General features: G+C 31.1%; 1 protein-coding gene across 3 annotated transcripts in view; it reads left to right on the top strand.

Annotated features, from left to right (window-relative positions):
* The first annotated feature begins 1,089 nt into the window (after nt 1-1,089).
* The window catches only part of LOC123291763 (casein kinase I), a 36,047-nt gene continuing 24,250 nt past the window's right edge, over nt 1,090-12,886 (top strand). For all 3 annotated transcript variants that reach the window (XM_044872172.1, XM_044872173.1, XR_006534974.1), the window contains exons 1-2: nt 1,090-1,686; nt 12,507-12,849. In XM_044872172.1, the coding sequence (XP_044728107.1) occupies nt 12,612-12,849 (238 nt within the window). In that variant the 5' untranslated portion in view covers nt 1,090-1,686; nt 12,507-12,611. The remainder of the gene's footprint in view (nt 1,687-12,506; nt 12,850-12,886) is intronic.

The following is a 12,886-nucleotide window of genomic DNA, read 5'->3' as shown; positions in this document are numbered from 1 at the left end:
TTTTACAATAATTTTTTTTCAAAAATTGCATTACCCTAATAAGCTAATAAGTATATTGAAGAGGGGTTCCGTAAATGGGTCTATAATATCTAGATCAAGGAGTCCTCTATGCCCTCCTTGAGAATAGCCTGCTATCCGGAGACGCAACGCCTCCGGTCAAGTTTTATTCTATACAAATAAAAAAAAATCAAGTGTCTGTTTGTAATATCAAGATAAGAAATTTTGATTATGAAGGGTAGAGGTAAAGATGACCATTTTAATAGAAAATAAAGTGAAAAAGTATCCATCTAAAAGTAGCAAATAATATTTGATGTGAATTTATTTATTCTTCTCTAACAACTTGTTTAGATCTTTATCTTACTCTTATTACTTTGAGTACTTCTTTTAAAACTTACACTTTTGCTACAGCAGTGCCATTCTTATTTGCTGCTTTTCGATGGACACTTTTTATATACAGATTTGGTTCTCCTTATCTTTACCCTTCATACTTTTAATGTTAACACTAGGCACATTTATACAAAAAAAAAAAAAAAAAAAAAAAATAATAATAATAATAATTAAAATTTTTGTCTACCTGTCTGTTTGTTCCAGCAAATCTTCGAAACGGCTCAAGCGATTTTGACAAGACTTTCACTGACAGTTAGTTGATGTTATAAGAAGTAACATAGACTATTTTTATTTTAAACTAGCAATTACCCGCCTATTTTGCTGCACAATTTTAATTTTAAAACTAAAGAGTTTGGTTTCTTATTAAAAAGTATCATATATTTCGAGTGATATGGAGGAGTTATAGGTGAGGGCAAGAAAGGTGATTTTTTACAATTGACATTGTCGAGGGAAGTTAAGTCGGTTGGCTGCCATTAACGTAATATAATAAATGAATCGTATTAAAACAGCATTTTGTGGATACATACAGAGGTATATCATGAACAATGCACATATAGCGCAAACTCGTCTATGCATGTTCTAACTTGATTGAATGTAAGCAACCAGCAGCAGCATACTTCATAGCTATTTGCTGACTAAATAGTTCTTAGTACGTGTCTCATAATCATATAAAAAAAAATTATTAAAATTTAAACAAAAAAAAATCAAAATAAACGTTGTAAAAAAAAACCGAAAAACGATGTACACCAAATTACAACAAAAAAATGTTTAAATTGTATTTAATATGTAATAAATTAATGAAATTGTGCCTCATATAACATACAAAATATCATGTCGATATGTATTCAGTGAGGGTAGTGTCTTCTTGACCGGGCTCTTGCACTATATAAAGTCTATACTAGTACAACTTTAATAATGGCGTGTAGTTATGTGTATTGTTCTTTGCACCCAACAAATTGAAACTAAATCAACAACCCCTCGAAAAAAATAAATACTTCTCCAAAACAATTAAAAAAAAAAATTGTTCCTAATTTTTTTTTAATTTTTTTATTTTGTGCAAAAACTGTTTAATACCCTACATAAAATAATATCCCCATAGATAATACCTTTTTCGAAGAAAATTGGTAAATTTATTACAAAACTGATTTTTCTCTTTTTTTAAGTGTGCGAAATTTTTTTTTGTGTTTTAATCTTATTGTGAGTGATGCTGTGATAAATTGTGATTTTGATTTTTGTGACACCGAACTCAAAAAAGAAAAAGACGTTCAACTTTCGTGAACAATTTTTTTTTCTAACAAGGTTAGTTTTATCTTCGAGTATTTTGATTAAAAGATGTGATTACCACACCTCAAAATTTTTTGATAATTTTGGAATTAGGATTACCTAATTAATATTATATGTGTAATTGGAAACTTTCTTCAGGAAGTTTGCCCAATAGACGGTTTTTGAGTTATTCAAGGTAGCTAACTTTTTAATTAAAATTTTATTTATACAAAGTGATCTATATTAAATTTTAGTTGTTATATTTTTTTTATTCGTGTACAGAGTGATCTAAGATATTTTATAGTTAAGTTTTGAAAAATATTGATTAAAATGGCAGATAATTTACACCATTTTATATTTATGTATTCAGTTGTCAAAGGAAGTGTTTGATTGTATTTTATTAACTAACTCCTTTGTAGGTGATGATTCAAGATAAAAAGCTCTTTCTTGAAAATAAATTGATAAAAAATTTTCGGGGTATGTAACCTCATTTCGTTGTGAAAGCCGGTTGGGGTGGGTTATTAAATATTTAAATGTACAAAATTATTTTCATATAATTCTCAATTAATCTTTTTTTTTTTTTTAATAATCTGATGATTTTTTTATTGTATTAAGTACAGGTTGTTCCTCTATTTATTTATTTTGTTTTGACAAATGATTATACAAACGTTTATTATTTCTAATTGTCATTTAATAATTTTATGTTGGGCCATATTTTATCGTAATATTTTGATATTAGATTATTTACCTAAGCAATTTTAACTTATTTTTTAAATAATAACCCATAACCCTTAAATGATAAGCAGTGTGATTCCATATGTGACTGACACTACATGCAAAAGGAAGTCACGTTCGAGAATGTTTTTAAATATCGAATATCTCCCTCTATGAAGGATTTATGATTTTAAAATGTATCTGAGTCCAAATTATATAAAACAAGTTATTGGAAAATGGTAAAATACAGAACCATAGTATTTTTAATCAAATTTAATAGAGACATGTTTCGGTGCGAGGTTCTATGGACCTAGAATAAAGGAATCGATTCCTCTTGATCAATATGCGACTATTATTCAATAAGAAATCTTCGCCATGCTGAGAGGTGTCCAGATCTGTAACACATCGGACAGTCAGGCCGCACTTCGAGCCCTTGAGGCGTCAAGATTTCAATCGAGGATAGTCGATGATTGTTTGAGGAACTAAACCGCCTGACAATGAATAACGCGGGCTGATCTGGGTAGCGGGCCACTCTGGCGTTAAAGAGAATGAAGCAGCGAAGTCTCTAAAGTCTGCCTTTCCCATAGCAAAATGTTCCGTAATTTACTAAATCAAGGAAAGGCTACGACAATCCCTTCTTGATTACTAGGACTTTGCGGAGGGCATGCGACAGACCAAACTGTGTAAAAGGAACCATCCATAAATTACGTCACACGTTAAGAGGGTAGAATAAATCAACGGTGACATTGTGTGACAAGAGGCAGGGCGGTTCAAAAGCCTTGTGAAGTTATAATTCAAAATCTAAAATTTTAAACCGTAAAATTTATACGTAAACAAAAGACTTAAATATTAATAATTCGATTTATATTTATAAGATTTATGTAAGTTTAAGGCGGGGACAAAAGAATTTTGAAATTGCTGTTTTAATTTAATTATTTCTAAATATTAAATTGAAAAATATGTTACGTCACATCAGGGAGGAGGGGGGCTTACAAATGTGACCACTTGAAGACAGAGATGATCCAAAAATAAAAAAATTTGGTTGACGTAATTTATGGATGGCCCCAAAATCATAGCTAGCTCACCTAAAACTCACTAGAGCAAAGTTGAGAAGAATGGTGGAACTCTTGACAGAACACTGTCGATTAAATTATCAGCTTCTTAATATAGGCAAAGGTAGCATTGGACTGCCGAATGTCTTTAAACGAGCTGGCGCAAAGCTGCCGAACACAAGCATCAACAGACATCTGGGAGTTCCATTAGCAAAGGCAAGCAGTGGCAGATTTACCGGGAAGCAAAGGAAGCAATTGCTTGGGGCCCCGCTTGGACAGGGGCCCCAAAAAATGGAAAATTTTCAATACACATTCGAAAATTTGAAAAAAAAGAAATAAATAACATATGAAAAAAAAAAAAAATCCATCCAAAATTCCATCCAAACTTGACTTTGATGATGTCATTCATCAATTTGCGACTGAGAAAAGTAGAAAAAAGTTGTAATTTAGATAGTAAATTATAAGTTAATTGTAAAATATATTGATTATGCAAAATTAACTAGTTATTCATTATTTTGAAATATCGGGGGGGGGGGGTATTTTACAATGAGGGCCCCAAAAACCTGAGGTTGCTTGGGGCCCCGTCCGTAAATCCGGCACTGACGGCAAGTTGCTCCTCAAAGAGCTAAAATATATACACTAATTTCAATTTTTTAAAGTATATCAAAAAAGATGGCCATGAATTGTTTGACATTTACTATTTTAAATTTTTACAGAAATCTTTAATTCATGATGCAAAATGATGATCATAGATGGAGCAGTAAAATGTCAGATAAAAATTAACTTTTTGAACTTGTTTTTTTTTAATAAGTATGTATTTATAAATTATAGCTCATGTGTTATTTTGATGTATGAGCTATATAATTTTTAAGTTTTATTTAAATCCATTTATTAGTTTTCGTGTGAAAGCGTAATAAATAATCAAACAAACATACTTACTTTTGCATTTATAATATATAGGGATGAATCTTCTTATCCACCTTTTTGATAATAAAAAAAATGGAGAAATTATTAATATTTGAAAAAGTACATAACATAACATACAGAATATGTTATACATATGTACACTAGTAACGTACTCATAGATGTTGATTCTATTGCTGAAGAATCCGAATGGGGTGAGTACAAACGGTAGAGAAACCGACAACCATTGTAGGTTGTAGGTAGTGAGTGAACAGGTGAATATAGGTTATAAGGGTTGGCAATAACTAGACAATTAGTACTATATAAAAATAGGATACACTCAAAATCAGTTATTGTGACATCGCTTTTAACGACCACGAGTTTATTACGTCATGTCAATTGGTAAAATATTTCTTTTAATATTAATCAATTTGAAAATTTCTTTTTCCTGGCTTTGGTTCGTGCAAAAACGTCAATTATGTCGTCATAATTAATTTCTTGGACTAGTTTAATTAATTTCTTGGACTAGTTGGGCTTCAATAGACAGTAATGCAAGTGCATTAAGTCTATCTTGGCCCATGCTTGCGCGTAAATAGGTTTTTACTCTTTTAAGAGTAGAAAAAGATCTTTCGCCTGAACAACTTGTAGCCGGAATACTCAAAAAAATAGGGGAAAGCAATGTCCACATTCGGATAAACATCTCGAAGATTCCGTGAATATTCATTCAATACTTTTTTCTTTGTCTCCAAACTTTTTTTTTTTAATCAGGGACATACAAATCTTCGTTATTTTTATTTCACACTAAAACCAAATTGAGAAGTCATTTGGATTAAATAATTTCAAAATGCTTCATACACGTGAGATTAATCTCACTAAAGGAACAGAAAGTAAAGAACATTACTCGATAAAGAATATCATTGATCGATTAAAAAATTAACATCTTACCCACACAGATTGAGAAGTAGATTAATGAATTGGATTATAATATTTTCTATCGAAAATTTTTTATAAAAACTATTCTGAACCAATTTTTATAATTGATTGTCTTTACTTTTTTGTGACTCTAAAATTTTGACATTTCATAAATTTTGCCGCCCTTCAAATTCTGCCGCCCTAGGCCCGGGCCTCACGGGTCTAGGCCTAAATCCATCACTGAAATCACCATTGTTATAACTTTATTGTGTGTCATAAACTATTGTGTGTCTCTTTATTCAAGTCCGCATTGTTCATAGAGGAAGAAGCGAGACGGATATACGACTCTTCTACCTATCTCAGTTTCTCTAATAGTAATGAGATAGATAGAAAAAAAATGTTATCTCTCTGTCTTACTCGTATTTTAGGTTGTCACTGTCTTACTCGTATGTTAAGTTAGGAGTCCGAAGGACTTCTCTAAGCCACGTTTGTCCATGCCTGATATACAGTGTGATCATTTCAAAAGTATCCACTCTTAGTAACTCTTGAACTCTTGACTGTTGTGAATATTGTTTTGAGTGAAAACACATCGATTTAGGTATCGACGAGAAAGTTCAAAAATAGTACCTAGAAAATTTTAGGTTTCGTTCCTTCAACCCCACTTTGAAATTTCAAATATTCCTATTTTGTGAGAACTCATTTGAAATTCTCTGAAATTCTCTCTTTAAGGATGTACGAGCATGACAACAATGTTTGAATTAAAGGCTCAAAATTTGTTTGTAGGTGTCTTTTACTCAAAGAATATGTGGTTAAAATTTCAGCTTAGGTAACCGTGCAAATTTTTAAGAAAAAAGTCATTAAAAATCGATATAAAATACGTTGGCTCTTATGGAGGAATCTCAAAAAACGACATATTTTGGAAGTTTTTGATAATTTTCACTTGGAACGAATGAAAACAAATTTAAAAAAAACTTTTTAATAGAAAGTAAACATATTAGCAATGAATTAGAAAAGAAAAAAACTAAGTGTCAGTGTGAAAAATTTTATTCTTACTTTTCGTCTTATATCGTCAAGTAATAATATAAATTTATCATCAAAATTGAAAATATCTATTTTTAAATTTGTGCCCCCACTACCATGCTCATACATCCTTAACCATGATAAAAAAATAAAATCAATCGATTGTTTCTTAAGATAGACTACACAGAAGATGGAGAGTGTGAATTCAATCTTCTGGGTAGTCTATTTTAAGAACCAATCGATCGATTTTATTTTTTTTAATCATGGTCAATGGGAGAATTTTTTATGCTCTTTCAAGTGAGGTATCACAAAGAATTTTTTATGCTCTTTCAAATGAGGTATCACAAAGTAGTGAGTATGTACGTAAAAAAATTATGTATGAGTTCATGGTTCAAAACTGAAGTTAAATGTATGATTATTTTAAAAAAATTCATTCTTCAAAGGGCCAAAACAGAGGGTGAAAGTTTATATGAAACTTTGCCACTTTTGAAGTTAGAAATGTTAAAATTGATATATGTGCTATATATATATGTACCCTCCTGGTTTAAGAGGGTAAAATAGGGGATGACAGTTTGTACGAAACTCCGTCATTTTTGAAGTTCAAGTTTGAAGGCATGTTATCGGTTATATCGACCATCCATTATTCGCTTAATATTGTGTCGTATTTATTTTATTTTGAGACAGTGAGGTCTTAACCATAGAGCTAACTGTTGTAAATGACAGTTGTTAATTTTTATTGTTGTTAGAAATAAATTTTCGAATTTCTATTTAGTATGAAATAGTTACCTATTTTCATAATTGCTCCAAATTTCTGAATGATAATTATTTAGAAGAGTTTTAGTATTAATAATAAGAAAGATACCGCTAAAGGATCCCCAACATCTAGACCAAAGGGTCCTCTGTACTTTCCTCGAAAATAAATCGTATTTTCCTTCGGGTAAAAAATGTTAGTAGATGAAGTTAAAGGATTTTGTCAAGTGCAGAGGCTTCGTATAAAGTCCATAGCTCAAAGCTCTGCTGGGATTGATCCCAGGATTAATGAGTTCAAAGTTTCGAACCCAGATATTCTAAACCTGACACTCTCTGCAGGCTATTCAGCCCAGCAAGCATCGTTCTCCATATAAGCCCTGCAAGTGCGATAATCCATAATCCCCAAGTTATGAAAATGGTAGTTCAATCGACTTTGTCCTGTCAAAAGATCCACTATCCTTCTAAACTGTATTCTAATCAGTTTCAAGCTTAAAATCTCTACAGTCAAATGGTCTAACAGAGCAAAATTCTAGTAATCAAGGTGGGTTTGTAACGACCATAAAATTGTTCAGTAATACCTCGATTTACGTGATTTCTAAATCTTTCTATTTTATACAATCTCTCATACAACGATGTATACCTCGACATAAGCGAATTCGACTTACGCGGTTACAACTCGATACCAACTATCGCGTAAGTTCGAGTTATTCTGTGTATCCTTTTAATGTGTCGCTATAACAGGTTTTGATTATATATGATGTACTTAGAAAATAAAACTATTTTCACGATAACGAAAATTAAAAAGATTTGTTTTATAAATTTATAATTTTAAGTAGGTACTAGATAATACCCCCTCACACCCCCACTTTGATTACGCTCATGTACTTGTAGTAGGTAGTTATAGATACTAGAAGTGTAGCTAGTGGGGTAGTTATTCCACAAACAACTGGTTATTAAGATAGCAAACATTAATTTATTATTTATATGAATGAAATTGAAAGGTGGTTGAAAACACTCTACGTATATTTTGTTTATTGATCTATTTTTTCTATTTCCTAAGTATTTTATTTATTTACTGTACCTCATAGTCACTGATTTTTACAATACAGTCAAACCTGTGTAAGTGAGAGTAATAGCCAGGACCCGTCATTTTAAGCTTTCAAAACCTCTATTAGCGAGAAACAGAAGCCTCTGTAGGAGAGAGTCGTTTTTCCCTCATGGACCTCCGTAAGTGAGACTGCTACTTATCTATACCTCTATAAGCGACAGTCGAGCTTTATTTATTTATATTATTTAGGAGACATATTTACTACATTTGTACTTGCTGTGACTTGTTATTGCTGCGTACCTCTATAAGAGAGAAACGCTACCCATGGACGACCTGCATTAGCGAGAAACTCGGGTTAGTGAGAAACCTCTATAAGCGAAAATCAGATTTTGCTCCCTTGAACTCTTACTTATCCAGGTTTGACTGTATTTGAAAATCTAGAAAACTTTAAAAATTCTGACAATAAAAGATGAAAAATTTTCTTCTTGGATTCGATGGAGAATGCAGTAGGCTTGAATAATAAATGGCGACTTATCAATTTTCTAACAGGCTAAAAGCTTAAATTCGCTAGGAAAAAGAAGTCGAATTTCACAATTTTAGATCGATAGAAGTATACCACTTTTTCAAACTTTTCCAAATAACATAAACGAGCTCGACTCGTGCGGAATTACGTTCGCGTAGTTACCGTAACTCGTTTCTATCCTGTCCTGTACCCGTGGCTAAAAACAACAAACAAGAAATTTCGTAGGAAGTGATGAAAAAAATGAAAAGTTCTTAAATTAATATTAGAAGAACATGTATTAAAAATAGTAATTATATGTCTAGAGTAGTGATGGGACGAATATTGGCATTCGCATTCGCGAATATTTGCATTCGCGAATATTCGCGTATTTTTTAACATTCGCATTCGCAAAAAACAATGCGAATGTTTTTAACCGACTTCAAACAAAAACGGAGGAGGTTATCAATTCGACTGTATTTTTTTTTATGTTTGTTACCTCAGAACTTTTGACTGTGTGAACCGATTTTGATGATTCTTTATCTGTTTGGAAGTTGGAGCCACCCGTTTGGTCCCATTTCATTTTTGGTCCAGTTCTGACAACGGCATCCATGAGAAAATCATTAAAGTCTTAAATTTGCATTAAGTGTGCACGATAAGAGGACGAATAACTCAATAACACTTCGATGATTTTTTTTTTTAGTGACAAATTAGTTTGTGTTGTGTACAAATTAGTTCAGATTCACTAAGAATCACAAAATAAAAAAAACTTTTAACAAAAAGAAAACCGACTTCAAAAGAAAAACTTTTCCAAAACAAATTAAAATGCACTAAAAAGTAAAAAAATAACGATAATATAAAGTAGTTAAAATAATTGTTATTTTTGGAGTCGGTGTCAGCCAAGGAAACAACTCTGACAGAACAGTTTTCTACATTAGCTTGGCTGACACCGACTCCAAAAATAACAATAATTTTAACTACATTATATCATCGTTATTTTTTTACTTTTTAGTGCATTTTAATTTATTTTGGAAAAGTTTTTCTTTTGAAGTCGGTTTTCTTATTGTTAAAAGTTTTTTTTTTTTTTTTTGACAAAAAACATCATCATATTTTGAATCATAAATTGCAAAATAATCCATTAGATAAATCAATGTTTTTAATCACTGTTCAATTTGAATGTTGGACACATGCATTTATAGTAAAGTAACCTCAAATAAAAAAAAACTGAATTTTGCTTTTAATGGACTTATATGGTTTGTTTATAATGGACGACGGATTATATCCGACTAGCTCGACTCCTGCGGAATTCCGCTTCCGTGGCTACCATAACCCATGCTACGCCGTTCGTGACTAAAATACAACAACAAATTTCGTAGAAAAGTGGTGAAAAAAATCAAGAGTTATTAAATTAATATTAGGAGAACATGTATTAAAAATAGTTTCATTGGAAATATTATTACAGTTGCAGTCTATACAGTCTTTTTATTTACAGTCTATAAAAACTGTTACCTTTGAATCATGTTTGCGTTAAAATTATTTATTATTTTTGTCTAGCCTATTTTTTCCTAAGCGGTACAATTTTAGTCCGTGAATATATTTTCCATTTTTCGTCAGAAGCCAACATGATAAGCTAGAAAGTGAGGGGTGAATCATGAAATTTGATAAAGGAATAAGGAAGATAAGGATAGGACACAAAAAACATGCTGGAGAAATAAGGATTAATTAAGTTAATACATTAGAATTTGTGGGCGCTTCATTTGAAAATTAGCATTCGCGAATATTAGAATTTAACATACGCACTCGCATTCGTTCCATCACTAATCTAGAGTATTAGGAGAGCATCTGTAAAAACTAACAAAACTCAATTTGTAGACAATAGTAAACGCTCAAAATAGCTCAAAAAACTCGAAAAAAGCTGCTAAATATTAAAGAATTTGTTGATAAAAAAAAATTGTGATATTTAAATTTTTTATATTTATTGAAATAATAAAGAGAGCCACACAATACTGGACATATCACAGTAGACATCTAAAGAAGCCATATTTTTAAATAAACTGGTATATATTCAATAATTGTACCTTTGACGTGAATAATTTTACCTCAATACACAAGTTTATAATAACTCAGGTTCAAACAGAGCCGAATTTACTTTAAATACCCCCACCCCCCGTCCATTGTCTATGTCCTGCATAAATTGAGTAAGGTTGGAGCATAATTTCTGAATATATTAGGTCATTTGTATAGTGTAGTAATTTTTTTCTATTATAAACAAATACAGTCTAAATCAAAATAAACGCAAAAGTTGAATCATTCTAAGTGATATTACTATAACAGTATATGTAATTCATATATAATGTTATAGCTATGTCACTTATAGTGGTGAAACACATGCATTAAGTATATATACACTAAGAATATTCGTTATTCTATAGTGTGTTGCATTTAAGATGAAGACAGCCTCATATTTTTGTTATTTATAGGAATATCGATTTGAAATTTTGCACAATCATATATAGGGTGATGGGTTACGTTTTTTAAGATACTTAACCGAAATCTGAACTTAAAACTCAGCCTACTACAAATTGACAAATACGACCGATTCTTAAAATTTCGCCTAGCGTCAGAGAGGGTTAGAGGTATCGAAAAAAATTATTTGAAAAAGTTGCTTAGAATATTTTTTTAAACCCATATACTGATTTTCATGACATAATTTGCATTTTTTAATTTTTCATTATTTTGGTCTACACTCAAAATTATTACCGGCCTTTCGGCTCCCGTTTATTTGGTTTTCGAAAGAAGTTTCTAGAATTTTTTAGAAGATTACTACTTAGTTGAAACTACGTGCAAATTTTAAGTGCCTATCTTTTATAGTTTTGGAGACAATGAACACCAAAGTTCTGCCCTAATTTGCCATTATGGTTGCATAAAAATAGATGAAAAATATACGCCAACTTCAGGTTCATAAATATACAGTAAATTTTATGAAATTTGATAAACCCCCGATAAAAGAGTTCGCAACTTTTAAACGGCTGAACTGACTTTGACATGTAACTTACAGTTTTGTGATGTACACATCATGCTCTTTTATTTGATATCAGGCTTGGGTATATTTGGAAATATTCGATCGTTCATCCTCACTTTCACCTGCTCCCCACATATCCCCTTTTCAAAGAGGTTACAGTTTTGTCCCACTCGGGTATTTGGGTTTTATTCCATATACCCCACTTGGATATATTTGAAAATATTCGTTTGTTCATCCCAACCTTCCACCCCAGGAAGGTTAATAATAGATAAAACAATCTTTGAAGCTGTCAAAATTTGAGCTTAATCGATGCAGAACTTTTTGAGTTTTTGAAGCATACCCCTTACAGAAAATCTTCGCATTTAAAAAAGTTGCCTATGTCCTTTCTCAGGCTTTAGGCTATCTTTGTACCAAATTTCATTTAAATCGGTTCAGTTGTTTAGGCGTGATTGCGTAACAGACAGAGTTACTTTCGCTTTTATAAAATAAGTAGGTAAGGATAAAGGCCACAAAATTTTACAAAATTATTTTGTATGAACATAAATAGATCACTTTGTATAAATTTAATAATTTGACAGTAACCATTGTGTGTGTTTCTGTACTTTTTATTTTTATATAAAATTTTTTGTGAAAATATTTTTCAATTATCAATACATTTTCCAAGATACATTCAATTTTTTTTATTATAATTTTTTTCGTAAATAAATAAAAATAAAATTCACTGATTTTTCAGTCGTATTTTTTATTCAAAAAAATTTCAAAAAAAAAAAAATATTAAAAAATTTGCATGCTCAAATACTTTTGAAGCTCGAAAATAAAAAAAAAGTTCAAAATAAATTGATTAAAAAGTTTTAATGTACAAAATAAAATGTACGAAACTTTAAAAAGAAATTTAAATGAAAATGCTTAAGGAATAATTGTTTAATTTGTTTTTAGGGACTAAAAGATTTGAAAACGTCACATCAAGTTGTAAATATAAGGAAAATAGTTGTAAAGCAAATTGTAGCGCAATGTTCTGAATGCAGGGTGACATAAAGTGGCATGCAAAAAGCTGGGCCAACCCGCGAGCTAGCGGACGCAAAAAAAATATCACGTTTGACACACGGTGTATCCGGAGCAATAGCTACAGGTGCCACTGCCCGTCACGGGCTCATCTCTGGCACAAACATGCACTCATCACGTCATTCTGTTAGCTCAAGTTCGGGCGTCCTAATGGTCGGCCCTAATTTTCGTGTTGGTAAAAAAATTGGTTGTGGAAATTTTGGTGAATTACGTTTAGGTATGTTTATTTTTTTTTCATTTTGAATAATCCTTGT

Source organism: Chrysoperla carnea, chromosome 2, assembly GCF_905475395.1.
Source record: "Chrysoperla carnea chromosome 2, inChrCarn1.1, whole genome shotgun sequence".
Classification (NCBI taxonomy): domain Eukaryota; kingdom Metazoa; phylum Arthropoda; class Insecta; order Neuroptera; family Chrysopidae; genus Chrysoperla; species Chrysoperla carnea.
The sequence above is the reverse complement of the archived record's forward strand: the minus strand, read 5'-3'. Positions and strand labels throughout refer to the sequence as shown.